The sequence below is a fragment of the Prionailurus bengalensis genome, chromosome D4 (assembly GCF_016509475.1).
Source record: "Prionailurus bengalensis isolate Pbe53 chromosome D4, Fcat_Pben_1.1_paternal_pri, whole genome shotgun sequence".
Classification (NCBI taxonomy): domain Eukaryota; kingdom Metazoa; phylum Chordata; class Mammalia; order Carnivora; family Felidae; genus Prionailurus; species Prionailurus bengalensis.
Window position 1 is genome coordinate 62,126,791 of NC_057359.1, and position 23,652 is coordinate 62,150,442.

General features: G+C 45.0%; 1 protein-coding gene across 2 annotated transcripts in view; it reads left to right on the forward strand.

Moving 5' to 3' along the window:
* Window positions 1–14,217: 14,217 nt before the first annotated feature.
* The window catches only part of NR4A3 (nuclear receptor subfamily 4 group A member 3), a 41,029-nt gene continuing 31,594 nt past the window's right edge, over window positions 14,218–23,652 (forward strand). The window contains exons 1-3 of one of the 2 annotated variants that reach the window (XM_043565175.1): window positions 14,218–14,830; window positions 18,066–18,239; window positions 20,478–21,442. In XM_043565175.1, the coding sequence (XP_043421110.1) occupies window positions 20,480–21,442 (963 nt within the window). In that variant the 5' untranslated portion in view covers window positions 14,218–14,830; window positions 18,066–18,239; window positions 20,478–20,479. Of the gene's footprint in view, window positions 14,831–18,065; window positions 18,240–19,137; window positions 19,210–20,477; window positions 21,443–23,652 lie in introns of those variants that run through there. The other variant, XM_043565176.1, reaches the window with a different exon arrangement.

A 23,652-nucleotide genomic window follows, 5' to 3' on the forward strand; every position in this document is an offset into this window, starting at 1 on the left:
AAATGGCACTTTGATAATGCAGTCTGGTACCAGAATTTATTTTCTTGTGCCTTAATCATTCTATTCTGTATTAGAGTAGAATGGCACTCAAATCATCCTTAGATCTAACCCAGAGTTCCATAAAAATGTGTTGTCTGAAATGTTGCCTCTTCAGAAACCTTTAAGTAAATGTTAAAGGATTCTTCCCAAACAGCAGTTGAACAATAAAAACATCAAGGACTTTGAGATTTGTAAATGTAATAATTACTTGTAATTATTACCATCAACAACATACATCCTTAAAATGAGATGTCCTTCAATAATGCATTAGCTGTTCCCACCAAACCACTGAATTGTGGGTAATATGTTATTTTAATCTACCTAATTTCACTACCTTTCCATAGAAAGCAATTAAATCACCTCCAAGATGCATGTTAAACATTCAGTTCTCAGGATGGCCACTAAAAAATTTCAAATCAATAATTATACTTAGGAAAGCCACCCCCATTATTTTGTATATATAGGTGAATACTACTGTATGGCATACCCATAACTTTAAATATAGGCTTTATCCCCCTACAAATGGATTTATAAAGGTACATACTGTATTATCTCAGATCAATAAGAAATTTAGCAACAATAGTCTCCTAATTCTCATGCTCTTAAATGACCTACAAAAAAAGTAAACTGTGAACCACTTCCAACTGTAGCATCTATATTTTTCAATCAATTCCACATGAGACTGCCAAAATACTACTTATTCTGTAAAATGTGTTAACTCCCTTGATAAAGAAGATGGGCTAAAGATCTTCCTTAAAAGTTCTGACTCTAGATCCTTGGGATTCTTCTTAAGAAACTTAAAAAACATCCTGGGGCACCTGGCTGGCTCAGTTGGTAGAACATGCATTTTAAGTTTGAACCCCACAGGGCATATAGAAATTACTTAAAAGTAAAATCTTTAAAAGAAAAACAAAAAACAAAACTTAAAAAACATGCTAAGAAGCCATTCATTCCCTAGTCACCCATCTTAGCAACCAAAGTATAGAACCTGGCCCCTCGCCACTAGAGGGGGGTGTTTCTTCTACTGGTTTCTCTTTCCCCAAATTTGGCTCACCAGAATTTCTGGTTGAACTAGAATCAAGCCTCAAGATAAACATTCTGACCTTTATTTCTCCTTCATAATTGTGTGGTCCTTTCACTTTATTTCAGGCTGTAAGTTGCCACTAAAATATCAACTTCAATCCCTAATTACTTGTATTATTATGACCCACATCACACTTTCTTGCCTTTCTTACAGGCTAACAAGCGCTACACAGAGCTGATTATAGAGATTTTGACATTAATTCACTGGAAAATAATCAGAAAATCCAACCAAGCCTGACTATTCATTTTTTAAAAACTGGACTTTTTAAAATTTGCCATGTTCACATGACTTCATTTGAATCACAATACCATGAAGGAAAAAAAAGACTATCAGTAACAAATTTCAAAGAAGAAACTCAACGTCTTCAAGTGACTTGCCCAAGATCATGGGTACGAAACAGTGAAGCCATAATGAAGACTCAAATACCCTGACCTGTACACATTCCTGGTACTACTTACTCTATGCCATGAGTAAAAGACACAAGATGAGAAAATACACCAGTTCTTTACTGCTTTCTCTGAAGAACCCTGGTCTGAGGCAACGTCCCTTAGAGAAGATCAAGACAAGAACTGGCCGAGAATCTGCACACACTCTATGAAGCCAGAAGTCAGGAGAGGGAAGAGCCCTGATAAAAGTAAATGTATCATAATAAAATCAAATCCATCGGACATGAATCTGCTTGGGACAAAGTAGGTATAACCACTCAGAATGCTTTTGGCTACAAGTGACAAAATCCCAAACCATGCTGTATTATCTCACAGAACTAGAAGTTCAGAGGTAGAGCAGACCAAAAATACAATCAGCAGTTCAATAAGGTCATCAAGGACTCAGGTTTCTTCTCTCATTCTGTTACCTTCTAGATGAACTTCATCCAAAGCTACTTTTTCTCATTGTTCTAAGATGGCCTGAGCAGTTATAGCCATTACATTCTCTCATAACATCATCAGAGGAAGAAAAGGTATCATCTCTTTCTTTTATCTCTTTTTAGGAATAAGAAACTCTTTCCCAGAAGCACTCTGGCCCTCCTCCAGACTTCCTTTCAAATCTCATTGGCCAGAACAGGTTACAGGCCATGCCTAAGCCTTCACTGGCAAAGGAAATAGGATCAACCATAATTGCTTACACTAATCATCTGGGATAGAACGAATGCTGGAGAGAGTCAATCGCCATGACCATACCATGGGCAATTTATAATGATGAGTATTACTGTGACATTGTTTTCACTCCAGAACAAAACTGTAATTTAATTATGCTTCTTCCATGATCATAACAATGAGGCATGTGCTTTGCGTGAGACTCAGATAATTACTGCCTGCTCACATCTCATATTTACCATCATAAACTTATTCATCAGATATAAAACATTTTATTAAAGCTTTCTATTCAATCCACTATTTAAAAAAATCTTTAATGCAACGTTTTAGAGCAAGAATGGCAAAGAGATTGGTGTTCCACACCTATTCCAGTAGATACAGCTATCTAGAACCCCAATTTAAGAATGATCCAAAGCGGAGTTTGGATCAGTGAAAAACAGTGACATGACTCATTAATGATGTCTTCCATGGACTTGGGTTTGGACACAATACAGAGTATATTTGCCAACACTGATTTCGAGAAAGTCTCTTTAAATAACTTCCCTCCAATGATCATGGATTTCTCTAATGCAATGCCTCGTTATTTTCATTTTAGTGGAAATTCAATCTAGTCTTTCCCTCTTTATTCTCCCTATGTAATTTACATATATATAAATATAATATACATCAAGCACAAACTCCAAGAATTATTTTATATATAATCAGAGTTCCACACGAATTCTGAAAACTGACCCTTTTCCTAAGTCCATAGAAAAGCTTGGCAGAATGGCTTCATTTACAAACTATCTCACTTACAGGAAGCAGAGCGTCTTTGGGGCCCAGTCTGGATGTGGGCCTAGGCAAGATTGATGGACAGAAGGAAAAAAAAGAATGGCCGTCTATTCACAGTGAAGATGGCCCAGTCCACAGCTTCCAGACAAAAACCAAAATGGAACCAAAACCTAATCCTACACAAAGGTGACTAATCAGTAACTGAAGAATGCTTAAATAATGGCAGATTACAAACAACATGCAGAGTGTATGTGTATAAAATGCATTTGAAAAGACAGGGAAGGACAACAGTGGTTATTCTGGAATGAACTTACGGCTTTTTTTCTTTTGTCCTTCTATTTCTTATCTACATTTTTCTGAGTGTCCTGTACTGCACATACACTGCCTTTTTAATGAAGAAGGGGGAAAAAAAGGAAACATGTTTTTATCTTATCGTTTGATGTTTATGTTTTCGTTGTTCCAATTAACCTTTAACTGCCTTGTAGTTAAGATCAAACTTGTCCAACTATTCCTAAGGTTGGGAAATGAGGTTGTTTTAACTTTTTGATATCATAAGCAACAAAGTATTCTTGTAGCTGAAAATTGATTTGAAATATAAAAGAAGAAAAGTTAGAAAAATCCCTAAAAAAATGAATCAAAGTGTTTAATCACCCCATAATACTCTAAAATTACCACTACTCAAAAATTTAATTAACTTAGGATATTCTCTCTCTCTCTCTCTCTCTCTCTCTCTAAGTCAAATCATTTTTTTACCCAAACTGCCAGTTGGCCAGTCTGTGTTCACAAAATTGGTTTTGGCCAAAATAATTTTAAGTCAATTTGGTATTGGACAAAGAACACACCATCAGCATCAGGGGAAAGTCTGAAGGCACAGATAAGAAATAGGATTCCCAAAAAAGATTCAGTAATAAAGAACAAGCAAGATAGCCTGGACAAGTCTGAAAAAGAAAAATCACCTAGGGCAATGGTTCAAAAGTGGAAGGAAGTCTTTTATCAAGGCAAGGAGCTGTAAAATGAACCCAAGTAGCTTAGTACGTGCTTGTAAGGATACCAAGTAAACTGGGTTTCATCAGCCTGCTTGGATTCTCTCCCCTGGGTAGAACAGTAATAGGGTTTTCCCCAGGTTCCCTATGAAAAAACCTAATATGCCTGGGTCTCAAGTTGAAGACAAATGTTCCCCAAATCATTCCATAATCACTTTCACAGTAAATGAGGTTTTGGAGCTGGCCACTGCATGACAGAGGATTCAAACCAGTTTTTTGGCATATTATGGTTCCCACTCCAACTATAGAAGGTAATTTCCCACATTGTCAGACAAAGCAGAGATGGCAGATGATACGACCTTGCAGAGGAAGAAGCAACTCGTACTGGATGCTTTAGGAGTGAAGAACTCAGGTAGTGGACTTCAGCTTCTACAATAGCTGGTCAATATGGCTAGCGAGAGCCAGAAGACATCCCTGGTTCGAAGTCCTCTAAGGAACCTGATTACAGTTAGGATTTCTTTTTAGCTAGTTAATATTCAATGGAAAATCCTGGAGAGCTTTCTGAGCACCTATATTCAACTCAAATATTAACTGGTTGCCAGGCTGTGGGTGTTGCTGAGGCAAGCAAGGAGGTAGCAGGGTGAAAGACATTATTGCCACTGTCGTTAAGAAAGGTGTTCTATAGGAAGGAAAACAGAGAACAGTATTTATATTCAATCACAGCAAAGTAGGTGTGAAAAAAAATAGATAAATCAGTCTTGTTTTTGTAAGAAACAAAACAACATAGAGATGGACTATTCACAAATGCTTCTGGGGCAACTGAGTAGTCATTCGGAGAAAAATATAGTTGGACCCATCCATCACCCATACACCAAGAAAAATGGGTAAAAACTGAAGTGTAAAATAGAAACCACAAAGATAATAGAAGATAATATGAGAGAATTCTTTTACAACTTTGTAATGGGACAGGCTTTTCTAACTATGACCCAAAATCCAGAAGTCATAAAAGTATAACAAATTCAACTACATTTAAAAAAAAAAATCTACTTAGCAAAACCACCATAAGCAAAGATGAAAGACAATAACAAACGGGGATGGTGGACATGTTGCAACTCACATTACAACGGGCAAATTAAACACAACAGCCACAGGGTGATTTTAAACAACCAACCACTCCCCCTCCCGCCCCCTCCACCAAGAAAGGTAGGGATAAAAGACACATTTCACAAAAAAGGAAATATAAATGGCTCCTAAACATATGAAAAGATATTCAAACTCACTCATAAGGTAAATAGAAATTAAAACTACACTAAGATAACATTTTTCACCCATCAGATTGGAAAAAATCCAAAAGTTCAAGAACACATTTTGTGGGCAAGAACATGGGTAACCAGTCACTCCCATGCGTTTCTGGTGGGGGTGTACATTGTACAACCTCTATAGAGAGCAATTTGGTAGTACCTATAAAATTATAATAACATAACACTCTTTGGTCAGCAATTCCACTTTTAAAATTTTACCCTACAAATACATTTACACAAGTATGAAATAATCTATGTAACAAAAGTACTTACTGCAGTATTGTTTCTAATAGCAAAAGATTGAAAATTTCCCAAATGCCCATCAATATGGGACTGGTGATATAAATGATGCTATACCCACACAATGATGTGGAAAAGAGCTCCAAGATATATTATTAAAGTGAAATATATCTGGGATATTTTCCCACTGTTATGGAAAGAACTCCCAGAAACACTGTTAAGTGAAAAAGGGAGAATAATACATATATAATTATATGTATTATATAAAATGAAAAACAGAATTTATATTTGTATTGGCTTGAATATGCACTTAAAAACTCTGGAAGGATGGGAATTGAATAGATGGGGAACAGGGGTGGAAAGGAAACTGCTCATTTCTAAACACTTTGTTGTTTGAATCAAGTGAATGCATTACCTTTTCAAAAGGTAAATTTTTAAATGCTTAATATATTAAATGTTAAGTAGATATAATCCAGTGATCTCTACTAAATATTCCACATTTGGACCTCAGTCTATGGGTGATAGATGGTGCACAAGTGAGTATGCACTTGGAAGCTGCCTTAAATAGTAGCATCCAGAAATGAAAAGCAAAGTGAGGGTTACAGTTGGAAACCTGATGACTAGAAGTGAAGAACTCACTGATGGTTGTTTATTCCCAGGGCAGAGGCAGTGAAGAAAAGAGGAAAGAACACAATCTTGTGAAAGTGTTATAGTAAGAGAGGCACATCAAAATAGAGATAAGCCAGAGATTAATTCTTAGGGGGAGTTAAGTCAAAATGTGGCACAATTCCTTAGGATACCTGAATTGGTTCTTGGTTCAAACACAGATGTCACAGAGTGGTACAACTAAAGGCACAGCTCTTCTGTAGACTAGCTGCAATGGTGACAGCACACTGATGTGCAACCAGCCTCCTCGGCTGCTCTCTTAGCCCTAAACTCTACGTAAAACTCTCTCAGAAAAGTTAATAAGGCCACAAGGCTGGTTAGGATAAAGAAAATAGAATATTTGGAATAAAGCTTCTTGAAAACTGCTTTCATTCACCCATCAAATGTTTACAGAGCACCTACTCTGTGCCAAGAACTGCTCTAAGTGCTCAATAAATTCATCCCCCAAAATAAATATGTCCAAGGTAATTTAAACAAAAAAGAGACTTTAAAAGATTTTGACATAACAGAAGCTTCTCTTAAAAAACATTTTGAAATATGAAAAATAAACTAAAAAGTCAATTGACAGCTATAAAATGCTATGAAACTATGGTAAATGGGTTTCAATTTTTACCCAGTTTATTCTGTTGTTTTAAAAGAGTAAAAATAGTAACTGAACATGTGAATTTAAAATAAGAAAATCATTCTCAGAAATTAGAAATAATGAGGTAGTATGTTTCAATTTCACTAAGCTTAAATAGGATAAATCTTTAAAATATAAGCTTTCTATTCTCATCACCACAATCGATAAAACAGGAAAACATAACTGGAAAAGGGAACTAATTCAGAACAGATGTCAGGGAGGAATTTTTCCAGTAGTGAACTATAAACATGCGGAATAAATACTGGAAAATGTATTATGGTAAAAAAATCAGAATCAGTTACTAATTACATGATCTAAGCAGGAAACCAGATACCTAAATATGTAGAACAGGCATTTAAAAAACAGCCCTAAGTTAATGGACAAACCACGTTTTGACTCTCCAAACCTCAGATAATAAATAAACCTGCAATGTGTTAAAATAGGTATTTCTCAATGCCTATAAAGTTGGCTCTTATTTATCCATAAAGATGTATCCAACTGAAAATGTAACAAGTTTGCAAACAGAATTTATTGCATTCTTCCTGCTTGATGTGCTAATATTTTTTCAACCTAATACCTATTTGGTACTTTCCTTTTGACCAACCTTCTTAATATTTCACCCTATCTACTTACACTCTACAAGGAGATATAAAGACTTACAACCTCACCATCACCAATCATTCTCCAGAAAAAAGCAAAAAGGACAGTTATTCCTTGGCTGCTACATCTAAGAAGAAATAAATGGTTTATGCCTAGCATGCAGTAAGGATCAGAAAGGAACTGAAACAAACAACAGTATCCATTCCAATGAAAGTTTATTAATTTGTATGAAGTCAATTTGCTACTCATCCATATTCAGATGAATGTACAAAAAAAACAAATTCCATAGCTAAATATAAAATGACTTTTGGACTATCCAGGTTGATGCTCGTTTCTACTTTATGGATAAGAGAAAGCTGTGATGCTAGCAGTACATTAACTCCTTCAGGCTACCAAGATCCTACTCAATAGCTACAATTAATTATCACACAGGCCAAAGCAGTTTAATATATTACTAGTAAGATTACTACTATAAGCATACATGTTAGATACAAAAGAGTTATTGAGCCTACGACTACAGCAGTCAGGTAGTGACAGAAGACTAGACCAGAGCTGACTCGTGATTCACAATATTTAACTGGCCTAAAAAAGCATTCCATTCCAGAACCCGAAAGATCCTTCAGATCAGATAGCCCAATGTTGTCATTTTATAGATGATGATATTTAGGCTCCAAAAAAAAAGCTTAATAAACTTACCCAAGGTAGGGCAGTTTCATGGCATCCAAGCCAGACCCAGGCCTCTGAGAAGTAATCTAGTGCTCTCTGGGAAATACAGCATCCCACTCCTGGAGAACATTCTGAAGCAACTGAAGTTCATGTGAGGCAATTTTTTTTATTTCACAGTTGGGTGATAAGGAAAAGGGTTATGTGGTTATATCTGGAAAAAGATATTAACTTCATCTATCACTTCTAGCTCAAATAAGTTCTCATTTTATAGGTATAAATAATATCCCAAGTTGATTTATCACACAAGAGTAGTAACTTTTCTCCCCCAAATCTGTGGTCTTCTAGAGTTTACCAGCAACTGGGGAAAAACATGACTAGGAAATAAACTCTCTTAGGGCACCTGGGTGGGTCAGTTGAGCATCCAATTTCGGCTCAGGTCTGATCTCACATTCTGTGAGTTCAAGCCCCACGTTGGGCTCTGTGCTGACAGCTCAGAGCCTGGAGACTGCTTTGCGTTCTGTCTCCCTCTCTCTCTGCCCCTCCCCTACTCACACTCTGTCTCTCTCTCTCTCAAAAATAAATAAACATTAAAAGATTTTTTTAAATAAAAAAAAAGAAACAAACTCTCTTTTTAACCACACTCCAAGCCTGTTATTTATTAATGAATTAAAAAAATATATCATTTAGTGAGATTTTAAAATATTATTAGCAGTTATGCTATTAAGTAATCTTTCTATCTCAGTTTTTACTGTTTTCTAAAATCTGTAATATAGAAAGTCTTCCCTCATCTATTCCTTTTTCCTTTTAAAGTAAATTTTAATATTCTAAGTCACAAGAGCCTCTCTCTAAAACTTCCTACAAATATAATTCCAAAATCTCTTTGCCTAGCTCACTTCTACATATACATAGTGTCATACACATCTAGTTAAATATATTTCAGAAGAGGTAGAAAATTAAGAAATTTTTATATTTAACTCATTATACACAGATGTCAGAGTTCTCAATTTTGTAAATCTTAAGAAATTTTTGCACAAGAATACGACATTACATTTCCTAGCCTACAGCATCCGGTTCATCACTAAGAAAAAGCAGCATAAGAGAAAGTGCAAATAAAGGGAGAAAGAGGGTAAAATAAGAATCAAGTCTATCAGGAAAAAAAAAAATCATTAATTAATCTTCCTATGCAGATACAACAGGTACAAGCCGAACTGCAATTTCCTTGTATCAACATGCAACTGTCTGGGCTTGTAGCCATTATCTATCTTCAATCACGACTGTCAGAAGTTGAGGTGAAGAAAGCTTAATGTATGATCTCATATACATCCATTAATGCATGCCAAGAAGCTCCCAATCCATATAGTTTGTTATTTATATTATGGCTGGTCTCTATACTCAAATTTAGAAGAGAGAAATATCTTATGGATATTTACTATCTATGTTAAACTTAGGTGCCACAGAAATTTCAAAGATGTGTGAAGCATGTTTCTGAAGCTTATAGTTTGACAGGAGAATAAGCTATGAACACAAAAGCACCAAAAAAAAGCTGTAAAATAAGAACTCTGTAAAAGACTAAAGCACAATCTGAGTACATTTCTTGAGCTAGTTTGACAGGAAAGATAAGATCTCAATAAGCAGAAAAGAAGGAGAAGGGAACATAATACAAAGGAAAAGTATGAACAAATGTGGGAGGGAGAAAGATGTTTGAAGAACAGTAGAAATACCAGTTTGACTAGAATGGGGAAATTCTGTGGAAATAAAGAGGCCGGGATATGGAGACCTTTGAAGAGAATATCCAGACCTTTTGAGCAATGATAGAATTGATATGGAAGAGATGATATGCAGGTAGATCAGTCAGAAAACTACTACAGTAGTACCATATTCCTGAGCACAGAACACTAAAGTTTGTAAGTGAATGTCAGCTACAGTTACCAAATTTTACATATACATACATATATATATATATCTTCTATTATATATATCTTTACATATATATATCTTTACATATATATATCTTTACATATATATGTGTGTGTGCGTGTGTGTGTATATATATATATATATATATATATATATAACTTCTACAGTGATTCTAGAAACTTGGACTTACACAATTCTTTTACTTTCCCTTCCTATTTTCATTTCAGGTAACATCTTCTGGCTTGGATTTTTTATTTCGCTTTTCCTTATCCAACCTTAGCATTAATAAGACTTATCATTCTTTGTTTATTAGCAAAATCAACAACATCATATGTCATTGCTTAATCAGAAGAGCATTTAAAGCAATTTTTTAAACCCCACTTTGTTAAAGTGATTGTTTTCTATCACACACAATAAATTTCCCCCAAATTTCATATTTTATTTTCCAAGAGCAAGAGCACTTTTTTTCTTGCAGGCTTCACCTACAAAACCAAAACAAAATGAAAGGTTAATATCCAATGAATCTGTAATAGTTACTTCATAGAAAGAGTTTTTTACACATTGACTGCCGTACCCTTCATGAAAGCAAAAACTAACTGCTTTCTTTGCTTTGTGTGTGTAAACTAGGCCACACATGAATGTCTCTCTTCTAGAAAAAGGACCAAACCAGTTAAGTTTTCAACATTGCACGGATTAAGGTAGTCTTATTCTATTTGATTTCCCCAAAGAAGAGATTTAATTATAAAGTATTAAGTTTCATTTAATACAAAATAATCATCAAAAAGGTAATTCAGACTACTGAAATAGTCATATTACACATGCCTTACAGAATATTGTGATTTCTAGTAAATCAGATTTATGAAAAGGTATAGATCAATAGATATTAATCTGAAAAAGAAAAGAGAATGATTCATTCTGTTTGAGGAATTGCATAGGTTTAGAGACCAAGGATTAAGCAGAGGATGGTGTCCCAATTTGTAAGAGAGCCTTCCTTGTCTCTCCTTCCATGACTTTCCATTTGAGTGCAAAGACGTTGCCACTTATCAGTGACTATTGGAACTTCTCCAACAGTCAGCCCAACTTCCTACCCAGAGGAGTACTAAGCCAGCTGATTGGCTCAGTGCAATCAGACAACAGCCCTCAGCCCAACTGCAGTCAAGGAACAAAGATTGGTGACCTGATACTCAGGAAGGAAAGGATGCAAAAGAGGGGCTGGGGAAAGCACAGAATTAACCAACACAGACATCCAGAAAAACACATCCACTTAAAAGAGAGAAATCCTTTACCTGGAGATATTCAGCCAGGGATGGATTTTTTTTTTAAAGGTAAACAAAGACACGAGTTTAAAACTGTCATTGGAGGAGCCCGATTCATATGAACAAACTTAGTAGCCTTGGAACAACCCTGAGTGGGCAAAGACCTTTTTATATATTAACACTTAGAAAATGGACTTTATTCAATAAATTCATTAAAAGACGTCCTGTTTCCTAAAAACTGTACCTAATTTTAGGGTTTCTGCTCTACAGTGACTCCAGTTCTGCATGAGATTTCAAACTAAAGGGGGAACGGGTGGGGTGCAGAACACATGAAATTTTTACAGCATGGAAATAAAAGTATTTTTAAACCTTCTTGGGGGTGAAGAATTAGGCAAGAAGTAATACGTGGAAACTGTCAAGTGCTTCTCTACACACCCACCCACCAGATACCATCACAGCCGGCTAGGGGAGTCTCCCTCTTCTTGCCTGACAGCTTCACTTTCTTTGAGGTCTTGAGCTGGTGATCACACTGGCCCGTCATGGTATTTTCAGTTAACAAAGCAGTTACTCAACAGGGGAAAAAGCCACAAAGGAGCAGAGCAGCTGCTGCTGCACCCGTGATGCAAGTGCAGGATGAGCCCCGGGCCGCCACCGCCGCCTCGGCTCCTCCGTGACGTCCGGGAGGGGTATCCCCGGCTCTCAGGAAGTGGTGGCCGCGGGCGGCTCCGCCCCCACGCGACTCGGGGCTGGCCGGGCCGCCGGGTGGCAGGACTGCCAAGCAGGTTGGCAGACGGCTTACGCCGTCCGACACACACGCACGCCCCACGGGCCGCGCGCCCCGCTCCCTCGCCCGCGCCTCTCCCTCTTCACCAGTCACAGCCCTCGCCCCCTCTCTCCCAAGACTCACACCCACTCACCCCGACCCCCTGCGCACAGCCTTGCCCAGCGCCGCCGGTCACTAGACGGGGACGAGCCGGGTCCAAGATGGCGACTCCGCCCCCGCCCCCTCCGCACTCTTGGCAGGGTCAGGGCGCCCCCTCACGCGGCGGGCTCGCGCCCGAGGCCCGGCTAAAAATAGCCAGGCTCCACTATATTTGGTTCGGCCGGATCCCGACGCGGCCGCGCGCACTCCGCCCCGCCCCGCGCGCTCCGCCCCGCCCCGCCCCGCCCCGCGCGCTCCGCCCCGCCCCGCGCGGCACTGAATGGAGAAGGGGCGGGGGTGACCGAGGGGAACCTACTCCGCTATCTGCGGCGCGCGCCGGCGGCAGGGCCCGGCCAACTGCCGAATTTAGTAACATCGCCTGCGTCAATCACGCGCCTCCTGTGCGTCAGCGCCGCGCTGCTCCAGGTCCTGCTCCCCCCACCCCCCAGCCTTTGAATGGATACAATGTAGCAGCGCCCTCCTTCCTTCCTAGACTGGATTGGAACCCGCGGCAGTGCAAAGGCTCCATTCCTCTCTGCTGGGTCAACTTTCGGAGCATCCTCCCACGGTCTTCTCCACACCACTCTGTCTAAAGTGGAAGTGGAATCGAAGAAATAAACCAATGTCATACATATGTATATAATAGTATATATAATATACATAACACTAGTTTTGTTTTCAAGTTTCTGGTGCTAACTCGAACCTTCGATTCTGAACCTTGAGCTGTCGACAGTGGGATACTACCCCCCCTCCCACTACGCCACACACACACACACACACACACACACGCACACACACACACGCAAAGATTGGGACAGGTCAAAGAAATAGAATGCCGCATCTGATTCAAGCAGACCACATGGGGACCATGCCTGTCTGCATTGTTTCACTCAAATATTTTCTCCACCTCAAAAATTAATTTCTAGAGAGGTTGCTTTCACTCAGCTGCACGTTGAAACTAGGAGACTTTAACTCTGATAAATTTTTGTTTTTGTTTTCAGCAAGAAATACACACTTAAATTCAACATTTCCAGGAAGAAATTGCTCTCCCTCACACAGTCGCTGAGGCTTTCAGCACACTGTTTCATGACAAATGTGTCCCAGAAGACCAGAGCAAATCCCATGGCGAGGGACTCACTAATAAATCTTGTTGATTGATTTCGAAATGTTTAATTTGGGAGATTGGGAGGGGGCAACGAGCAAAAAGTGAAAGTGCGAGCTGAGATTTCCATTTCTGCGGGGGGGGGGGGTAATGATTTGCAACAGTCAGACCCGCTCAGCTGTTCAACACGTGTGTTTCTTTTACACACATTAAGTAGTTTCTTCTGCAGCGCGCACGTGGATGATGGATGTGCACTCAGTTGGGTTATAGTGGGTCCAGTTAGGAAATCCACACCTTAGTATAAAGAAATAAAACCTTATCTTCCCGGAGCCATCTGCATCCCAGTGCGAAACACGCACTCAGCAAATTATAGGAGGAGAGGGATTAGACTACACGCTGAGGGCCAGAGAGACTTAAACAGCTTTGGAACTGTTGCTTGAGGAAAGCGCAGCTGCACCTCAGGGAGTCTTCGGGCCGGTGCCTGACTCCTGCACCGGCTGCCAGGTCACTCGGAGAAGCTGGCTGGCGGAGCCTTCCCTTTCGGAAGAGCTGTCCTCTCCCTTACCCCCCTCTCCCTGGCTCCATGCCTCGGGGCAGCCTCGGAGGCGCGCCAGCAGCACTCCTCCAACTCTACTCCACCCGAGCCTGACAGCTGGGCGGTCCCGCCTGACCCGCGGGCGGGCCGCTGCACCCTCTCGCAGACTCGCGCCCAGGAGAGCAGCGCCGCTGCGAAGGGATTGGCGGCGCGGGTCCAAAAGGCCCCCCTGCCGGGGCTGGCCGTGCCGCGCAGTTTCCATTGTGCAGCCCTGAGAATGGCCGGGGAACGCGCGCGCGCGCGCGCACATGCACACACACACACACACACACACACACACACACACACACCCTCCCTCGCACACGCGGAACCGGCTGGGCCAGGGGAGGGAGGAGGAGGGTGACGTAGCGTCCCATGGCGTCACATTGACGTCTCGCATTCCAGGCACTCTATGGAGAGGCCGCTAGGGCTCCTGTGGCATAAATGACGTGCCGAGAGAGCGAGCGAACGCGCAGCCGGGAGAGCGGAGTCTCCTGCCTCCCGCCCCCCACCCCTCCAGCTCCTGCTCCTCCTCCGCTCCCCACACACAGACGAGCTCACACCCGCTCCCTCACTCGCACACACAGACACGCGCGCACACAAGCTCCGCACACACTCTCCACTCTCTCCCGCGCGCTCACACCCCTCTCGCCCCGCGCCCTCGCCCGTGCAGAGCTGCGCGGCAGCCGGACGCCCCTCCCGGACTCACTTTGCAACGCTGACAGCGCCGGCGGTGGCCTTGGAGGTGGGAACTGCGGCGGCATCCTCCCCCCTGGTCGCGGCCGGAGCCCGGACGCCCGCGGAACCCCTCGCCGGCACTCTCCCATGAGTCGGGATCGCAGCATCCCCTGCCAGACGCGCACCACCTCTGGGAGCCGCTGGGCTTGTACACCGCAGCCCTTCCGGGACAGCAGCTGTGACTCCCCCCCAGTGCAGATTTCGGGGCAGCTCTCTAGAAACTCGCTCTAAAGACGGAACCGCTACAGCACTCGAGTACGTATGAGATTCGCCCAGTTAATTGGGGGACTTGTTAAAAAGTTGGCGCGCTGGGAAGCGTCGCTCCCGAAATTGACAACTTTGAGTGTGGGGTTTTTCCCCCTCGCCTCCTCGCTCTGGCTTTGCTCGCCGAGTGGCCCGGTGGGTTCTGATCTGAAACTTTTCCCCTGTAGCGGGCCCGCGGGGATCTCTGAAGCTCGTGGGATTCCTCCCCCCACCCGAAGAGGCGAAAAGCCTCTAACAAAGAGGAGGACCGGGATTTGTGCAGTAGCAGCTCCAGCGATGTAATTCAGGGTATTTCGGCTCTAGTTGTCATGGTAATGATGCTCTCGGCGGCGGCGGCGGCGGCGGCGGCGGCAGCGGCAGGGAGTTGCAGCTCCGGTGATGAACGGCAGTAATTTTCCTGCCTTTTAACTAGGATTGAAAATAGGGGCTTCAGTGGGTCCAAGTTAATATATCTAATGGTGACTCCCAGCTGGTTGGCTGGGAGGAAGCTTGAGAGGGAAGGGGCCTGGGCAGCAGTGGTTGGAGTTTGCAAAGGCGCTCCGGTGATCTCTGGAAACAGGGCGTAATTGTAGGAATGTGGCTTATTGTATTGAAATGAGCCTGGGGCTCTCCTAGGCACGTCTGCCTGGCGTAGCCTACTTGCCCGTATACACTTTTCCCTTCAGAGGTAATCGGGTGTAATTGCCGACTCCCGAGCCCGGACACGCGTGGGGATGGTGTTCCTTTCCTTCGGGCCTTGGCTTGGTGTGGGAATGTTTCACTCTTAACTGACTTTTGGAGAAGTTGCTCTGAGTGTTTTGCTCTTAATAGAAATAAATGAAAGTTCTCAGTGGTGAGAGGAGAGCGGTTGTGAGAGCGCAGCCTGCGGAGACGGGCTTCCAAAGGCACCTCTCGAACCCGTTGGAAGCTTGGGTCAGTAGTAAGAGAGAAAGCATTTGCCCCTTGCTTCTAAAGAACGTTCCTGGAGATTGCCTTTTATTTACGCCTCTGGATTCTTCAGAGGGAAGTGCTGCAAGGAGTTTAGTAATCAGAAATCTCGGGCTGTTATCCCAGAGCCTTAGGGTGCCAGGACAGAGGTAAAGGACAAATCTGTCCTGAATCTTCTATTCCCACGACAGAGAAGTATTTTACAGAACTGAGTTGGGGAAAGAAAAAAGCCGCCCAACGCGGCTACTTAGGGACAATGAATGAAGTTAGAGTTCATTCGAGTTATCTTACCTGTATTCGGCGCTCCTAACGTGAATATCAAAGACTCCTTTGGCTAGGCAATCTCCACACCGGCTCCCTCCCCCCGCACCCACCCACTCCCTTCCCTGCGGACGCGCGCTCGCAGAAATTCTCCCCCACGGTTTGTCTCCTCTCCCTCGGTCTTTCTGAGAATCTCTGTCTTTCCCTTTCTGTCGGTCTCTCCTCCACTCCTACTGCCCCCGCCCAACCTCCGCCCCCGCTCCCCAGGGTTGGAAACTCCGCGGAGGAGCCCCGGTCACAATGGTGCGTTTCACGGTTTCCTCCACACACTTCACCACGGGGAGGGGAACACGGGGGTGTTCCTTTCGGCTGCCCACGAGAAAGAAAGGAGCTTTGACAGAGGTAGTTATTTCTACCTAATTTACAACCCCGAGGCTCAGTGCTCCCGGCCTCGGCGGCCGCGAGCGGGAGCGACGGAACGTGTTTCCAGGCGCGGAGGCTTTGCCTAGGTAACCGGCCATGGGAGTGGGCGGGGGGGGAGCTATGGGGCTCTTGGCTCGGCTGTAGGAAACGTGGTGTGGCTTTTTCCCGCGAACGCCCGGAGCTCGAGGGGAGCCCATTCCTTGAGGAGACGCAACCCTCGCCGAGCCGAGTCGGAAGCCGATCCTCGGAGAAAGACTCTGCTCGAAAGGACCCAGGGGAGGGCAGGAATGAGGGCACCTACTGCAGGAGGTGGTGGAAGGTTGCTGGAGATTCGCATTAAAAATTCGGGGCGGACGGGAAGCTCCTGCTACAGCCGTGGGAAGATCCGCCCGTGCTTGCGCTAGAGCGAGCGCAAGATTTCCGTACGATCAGCTGGGGCATGGCAGGGGCTGGGGCTGGGGGTGGCAAGGGAATCCCCCGTTTCCTGGCTTTCCAGGGCTTCCCGGACCTGGGGGTTCTGTTACCCACTCTCTCCCTTCAGGCAAGCACCTGGCGCAGGGGCGGCGGGGGACGAAACTTACACTCCCCTCTCGGCCCGCGCACCCCCGAGGTTTTTTGGGGTTGTGTTTTGGTTTTTTTTCAGTTCTGTGTTCCCAACCCTCTAGAAATGAACGGGTCCAGGCAAAGGGGGCGCTGTAGGCCAGAATTTGGGGCAGGGGATCCCTCCCCTGAGGCCCGCGGAGCTGCGCTTCCAGCTACAAAGTTTCGATGAGGCTGAGCGCAGAGACGCTTGCCCGGGAGCCGCGCTGGGCGCCCTCCGGAATGTGCCCCCTCTGGGCGGCCGGATGGCCCCGAGCCTCGAAGTCGCCCACCCTCAGGGATACCGCCTGCTGGGTGCAGGGGGCCTCCCTCCGCCCACCCCACCAGCCTGGAACTCCAGCCGCCTTGTCCCCTTGTTTCCAGCGCGGGCCTATTTCCACTGTGCCCTTTTGTTTGCTTGACCCCTGGCCCCCGAAACTCGCGGCTAATAGAAGCGAAGCTCCATTAGCATTTAGAATGAAAAGCGCAGACTTTCTTAATTCCTCGGGGCATTCACGCATTCGTTCCGGACCTTGTGCATTTCCTATGCAACGTGTAAATTTTGTATTTGAGGGGTGGGGAGGGGGGGGGAGGACAGGAGTTGGAAAATGGCTATTTTCCGCTCGTGCACACTCACTGACCCCTTGAATTCGGGCGAATCTCTTCCTCAGGTGCTCTTTCTTTGGTTTCCTTGACTTAACGAGCTCAGAACCGGTTGTAGGGACAGAGAGATCAATTTCTGGGCGATGACAGAATACACTTTTTTTAGCCTAGGTTTAGGTGCCACAAAACGCCAGAAAGTGCAGTGTGTGCTGACAAGCTTTCTGTGGCTACCCCCGAGGTGATGTGACACTTAGTGCCCAGGGACTCCGTTCATCTTAAGCACTGCTTTCTAGCCCTTTACCATTCTTTATAATTAACATAGCATTCATAGAGACCCCCTACCAACCCGCCCCCTCCCAATACGTCCAGCCCAGACTGCGACGACCCAGATTGGTCTCACTTTGAGCTCTGTCCTCTCTCCCGGTGCCCGCAGAGCCCACTGCGGAAGAGCGCAGTCCGGCAAGCCCCGGCCCTGAGACTGGACCCTCCGCGGAGCCAGGCAGCACTGTGACCGCTTCGCCTCGCCGGACTTCCCCGCCTCCTACCCTCTCAGCCTCTGCTGGAGAGACCCACAGCCCCACCATTCAGCGCGCAAGATATCCTCCAGGTAGGTCTGAAAACACGACCCTTTATCCCTCCCAGGTTTGGAGAGGTGGGGGATGGGGGGAGCCACACGTCCAGCAGGCAGGCTGTTCCGACTTGCCCAGCGCCAGGACAGTGACTGCTGGCCACGCATTTCACAGCACAGGTGGCCTCATCGCACGAAGCTCCTCTGGATACCACACCCTGTTGCTACCTAGTGGAGCAGCCAGATTAAATTAAGCCTTGCATTTCTCAAAAATATTTTTCCTAAGAAAAATGTAATGCATATAAAAAATTAGGATCTTTTTATACATTTTAATGTCTTCATTTTTGCTCTCCTTTTATATTCAGTTTACAATGCATGTAAAAGTTACAGGATCACTTTGAGCAATACAGAGCTCATGTTTGTATAAAACCCAAATCATTTGGTGCAGAAGTTTGGATTATTGAAGCTCAGAGGAAAAGGGAAAAAGCATTTAAGCAGGAAACCAAGGAGTAAATTCGAATTGGGCAAAAGAAAGGATTGCAGGTTTTGGCTCCTTACACCTCTTTTTTGCATTTGTTAAAGAGATACCAGGTCCCTGGGCTGTGGTCACCAAAGATATGCAGATAAATAGAACTTAGTCCCAAGCAGACTCATCTTCTGGCTGGAGACCTCAGGAAGACATGAGGAAGAGCAATGGGTAGGGACTGGCAAGGAAGGATGACAGAAGACTAATGGAGAAATCTAGAGGTGCTGAAGGAGAATAGATGGAACATCAGGCAGTGGCCTTTCTTTTAAATCATTAGTCTTTCATTTCACCCCAACAACAAGACAATAGGAAAAGTAATCTTTTAACATCAAACTAGAGAGTGTTTTGAAGGCCCTTCTTGAAAAATGAAGGCTTGAACTGGACTCTCCTTATCACTGCTTCTTCCAACAGGCCCTCATCACCTTTTTCCAAGTCAAGATTTCATCCCATACACACATGACTCAATCAGATTTGGAAATGTGGGTAAGAGAAAGATGTCAAAGGAAGTGTGAAGTATTGACTTTTTTTCTTTTTTCTTATTAGTCACAACTTCTATACCATAGACTCCAGGTAGAGGCTAAGCACTTGGTTTTCCTCCAGTTCAGAAAAACCAACCACCAGAAGCTGCCCATTGTATCATTTCTAGTTAGCCATAAAGAAAGGGAAATAACTAGATAAACATCCACTAGGTCCAATAATTCTCAGGGCCTTCTCATCCAGCTCAACCTCTCTGAACAATAATAAGCCCCCTGGATACCCATCTCTTTGGGGGCTCAACATAGAAACTAAACCTACTAAGTGGCTGCTTTCTTTTCTAAGGGTACTAATTCTTCTGCCATAAAAAATTTGTAGACTAACTCACCTATTACAGTAGCTATAAACTGTTGTCTTAAAACAGCTACTGATATATTTTATTAGTCAGAATTGGAAAAAAAATATATATATACTGTACATGGCAGAGAGCACGTTTGGTGGGTGTTTTGTTGCAGCTGCTGATCTTTTTCTTTGCAGATGGCACACACTCCCCCGAGTCCATTTCCTGGGCCTGTGTTCCCACCTCTCCACCTAGCTGGCTGAAGTCATCAACAGGGGTCCAGTTTGTGTAGGCTGCTGGCTGTGTTTGGAGAAATGGGGAGGGGGTGGGAGAAAGCGACCACAACGTGTGTGGGTAGGCTCAGTTGGCACTCATAAAATGTTAGAATGTCAGTCTCCCTTGGCCAGTAAGTCCCACATAGGACACCCCCCCCCTTTTTTTTTAACCAACTCATAAATGTATAAATCAATGTGTGTGACTTGGGGGACTCCTGGCCTCTTTCCCCAAAAATAAACCAACAGAGCATTCACTGGCTTTCTTTTTGTCCTCCCAACTTGTGGCTGAGACCACCCCCAATTAGTTTATAGGACTTAAAACCACTTTGTAAAAACACCACTGGGCTTATGAAGGAAGAAATCAAATTTTCCAGATCTGGTGGTGGACAAGGGCAAGGGAAGGAAGGTGGGCACAGAGATCCCCAGGAGTCCTGGTTTTGGCATTCTGTGCCCCTTTGACAGTCTGTCAGGGATTCTGCTTTCTTCCCAGGAAAGAAAGTAAGCATGGAGCTTTAAATCTATGCTACCAGAAGGAGGAAAAGATGTCACTTCCTATCCCATTTCCCAGATTAGAGAGCAATGAATCCAGTGCTACCTGTCAGCTAGAAGAGAGTGCTGACTTGCTTCTGAAAGACCCTTTTCCCTGTCCCTTTGTCCTGCAGATATGCCCTGCGTTCAAGCCCAGTATAGCCCTTCGCCTCCAGGTTCCAGTTATGCAGTGCAGACCTACGGCTCGGAATACACCACGGAGATTATGAACCCAGACTACACCAAGCTGACCATGGACCTTGGCAGCACTGAGATCACGGCCACGGCCACTACGTCCCTGCCCAGCTTCAGTACCTTCATGGAGGGCTACTCGAGCAACTACGAACTCAAGCCCTCCTGCCTGTACCAAATGCAGCCGTCTGGGCCACGGCCCTTGATCAAGATGGAGGAGGGCCGCGCGCACGACTACCACCATCACCACCATCACCACCATCACCACCACCACCACCAGCAGCAGCAGCAGCAACCTTCCATTCCGCCCCCCTCCGGCCCGGAGGACGAGGTGCTGCCCAGCACCTCCATGTACTTCAAGCCGTCCCCGCCGTCCACACCCACCACGCCGGGCTTCCCTCCGCAGGCGGGGGCGCTGTGGGACGACGCGCTGCCCTCGGCGCAGGGTTGCATCGCTCCCGGCCCGCTGCTCGACCCGCCGATGAAGGCGGTGCCCACAGTGGCCGGCGCGCGCTTCCCGCTCTTCCACTTCAAGCCCTCGCCGCCGCACCCGCCCGCGCCCAGCCCGGCCGGCGGCCACCACCTGGGCTACGACCCGACGGCCGCCGCCGCGCTCAGCCTGCCACTGGGAGCCGCCGCCGCCGCCGCCAGCAGCCAGGCCGCCGCGCTCGAGGGCCACCCGTACGGGCTGCCGCTGGCCAAGAGGGCGGCCGCGCTGGCCTTCCCGCCGCTGGGCCTCACGGCCTCCCCCACCGCGTCCAGCCTGCTGGGCGAGAGCCCCAGCCTGCCGTCGCCGCCCAACAGGAGCTCGTCGTCGGGCGAGGGCACGTGCGCCGTGTGCGGGGACAACGCCGCCTGCCAGCACTACGGGGTGCGCACCTGCGAGGGCTGCAAGGGCTTCTTCAAGGTGAGCGCACGCCTCCTCCTGGCGCCCCCCTCCCCCCTGCGGCCAGCCTCCTGTGCCACCCGCTCAAGTGAGCAGCCAAGGGATGCGTTCCTGTAGCCCTTCCTGGCACCTTCACATGCGCTCGCTCAGGGGGTTTTAACTTGAGGTCCATTACAGGAGGCCGAGCCGGATGGACTCCAGGGGGCAGTGAACCTCCTGACATGGCTTTACCTCAATGAACATTTTTCCAGAGGGAACCTTCAGCATATTGAGATTGAATTCTGGCCACCCAGTAGCTATTTTTATTAACAGTGTCTTGAAGGTGGTTATTAATTATCCTTGTTTCACAGATGAGGAAATGGAGGCTGGGAGATGTTACTCAGCTACCCCAAGACACAGGTTCAGAGCGAGAGGGAGGCAGGATGCCAAGTCACGTTTGCACGATCCCAAAGTGTGCACCCTCGTCCAAGATCTGCAGCAACAGAATAGACAGGAGCAAGTGGCTGATGCACTCTGGGGCAGCTCCCTCTGTGGAAGACAGAAGCTGGGTCTCACCAGTCCCCTCCAACTCTGTGCCACATGCAGTGCCAGGTGTAGATGCTGTTCATTAGCTCAGCCCCAAAGGGGAATTTTACAGTTCGAGGCACTTCAGCCTCCCCCATAGTTTACCTGGGAGGAGGCTGAGGCCTAGGAGAAGTCTTGTGCAGGCTAGAAATGGTGACTTAGTGGCAAGTTTGGCAGTTTCAGCCTTTTTCTTTCAACTCTTGAGGCCAGTGCTCTCTCTACCACTGAAGAAGAGGCCTTGTTCTCTTGCTGCTCTACTTTTGCTATTGACTCCCAGACTTCTTCAGACACTTAATTCTGTGCCACCCTCCCTACTCCCCTGGCCATTATCTCGGGCATTTGCAAACCCACAAATGTTTTCCCACAGGAACCACTCCCTAGCCTCCAGTGCTGGGCAGGGTGGAGGGAGAGGGGAAGCTAGATGCTGATTGGGTAATTGGTATGGGGGGGCCAATAGGATATATCTGGGAGTGTGCTAAAATTGGAGTCAGAACATTCAAATAGGAGTCCTTGATCTTGTCACCTACCAGTCTATGACGCTGAGCATGATATGTCTTTCTAGGCTTCAGTTTTCCAGTCAGGTGAATAAAATTCGGAGAAGGGCTATGAGTACTAAATTAGATAAGACATTTATGAATGCACTTTATAATCTTTAAATGGCCATAGAACACTAGTTCATTATCAAATGAAACCTGCAGAGTATTTGTAAAAATGCACATGTTTGTGGATTGGTATACCTACCAGCAAGCAATAATTATTTTTGATCTGGAGTTAGGATTCATGTGCTTAATTAAATTCTGCAGATATATGAGAAAATGCTTGTGGAAAGACTTTGCACTATGCTAAGTGCCATACAGGAGGTATGTTAAATGTAGAACCCTCAGGTTAGTCTTCGTCTTCTTCTTCTTCTTTTTTTTTTTTTTTTTTTTTCTTAACTACCCAAGCTTTAGCAGGGTTACTTTCAAGTTAACCACTTTCCTTTAGCAGATTTCATTTTCACAGTATTTCAGTGGAAATGCTGGTGGGCAAGGAAACAGGCAGCCAGAAAGGGTAAAAGAAAGGAAAAAAACAATTAAGAGAAGTACGATTAACCCACAAATATAATCACCTCTGAATAATTGAGAGTTAACCAAAATACAGGAATGGTAATACATTCCTAGTCTAGAAATGTCAATTAAGTGTTCCCCAACAGCGTCCCTTTTCTGCAGCAATGCCTTGAAAACAAATCTATACTTGAAAGGGTGGGGGTAGGATCAGGGAGAACCACCCCACAGATCTGTTAATTAAAGGAACAGGAGCCGGTTTGACCCAGTGGCTTTCTACCATTAAATTGAATTCTTTAAAAATGTGACACGAAGTGCAGTTAATGATGGGCATTCAGTGATTGAACCGTAACGATCTCTCCTTGTCCTTAAACTGTGCAGGCACACACAAATGTGGGGAAGCTTTCAGGTTATTGGGAAAATGTATACCTGAAGCAAAATGCCACCAGCACTCAAACTGGCAGAGAGCCTTGAGGATGATGGCAAGAAATAGAGTTTTAGAAATTACTGCATGTCCAATGAAAGAGAGCTTCATTCAGAAAACATAAGTTTCCTACCCTTAAAGACTGTTGAGAATTTAAATGCTGGAAATTCAGAAACACGTTTGTGTTTTGGAATTTTGCA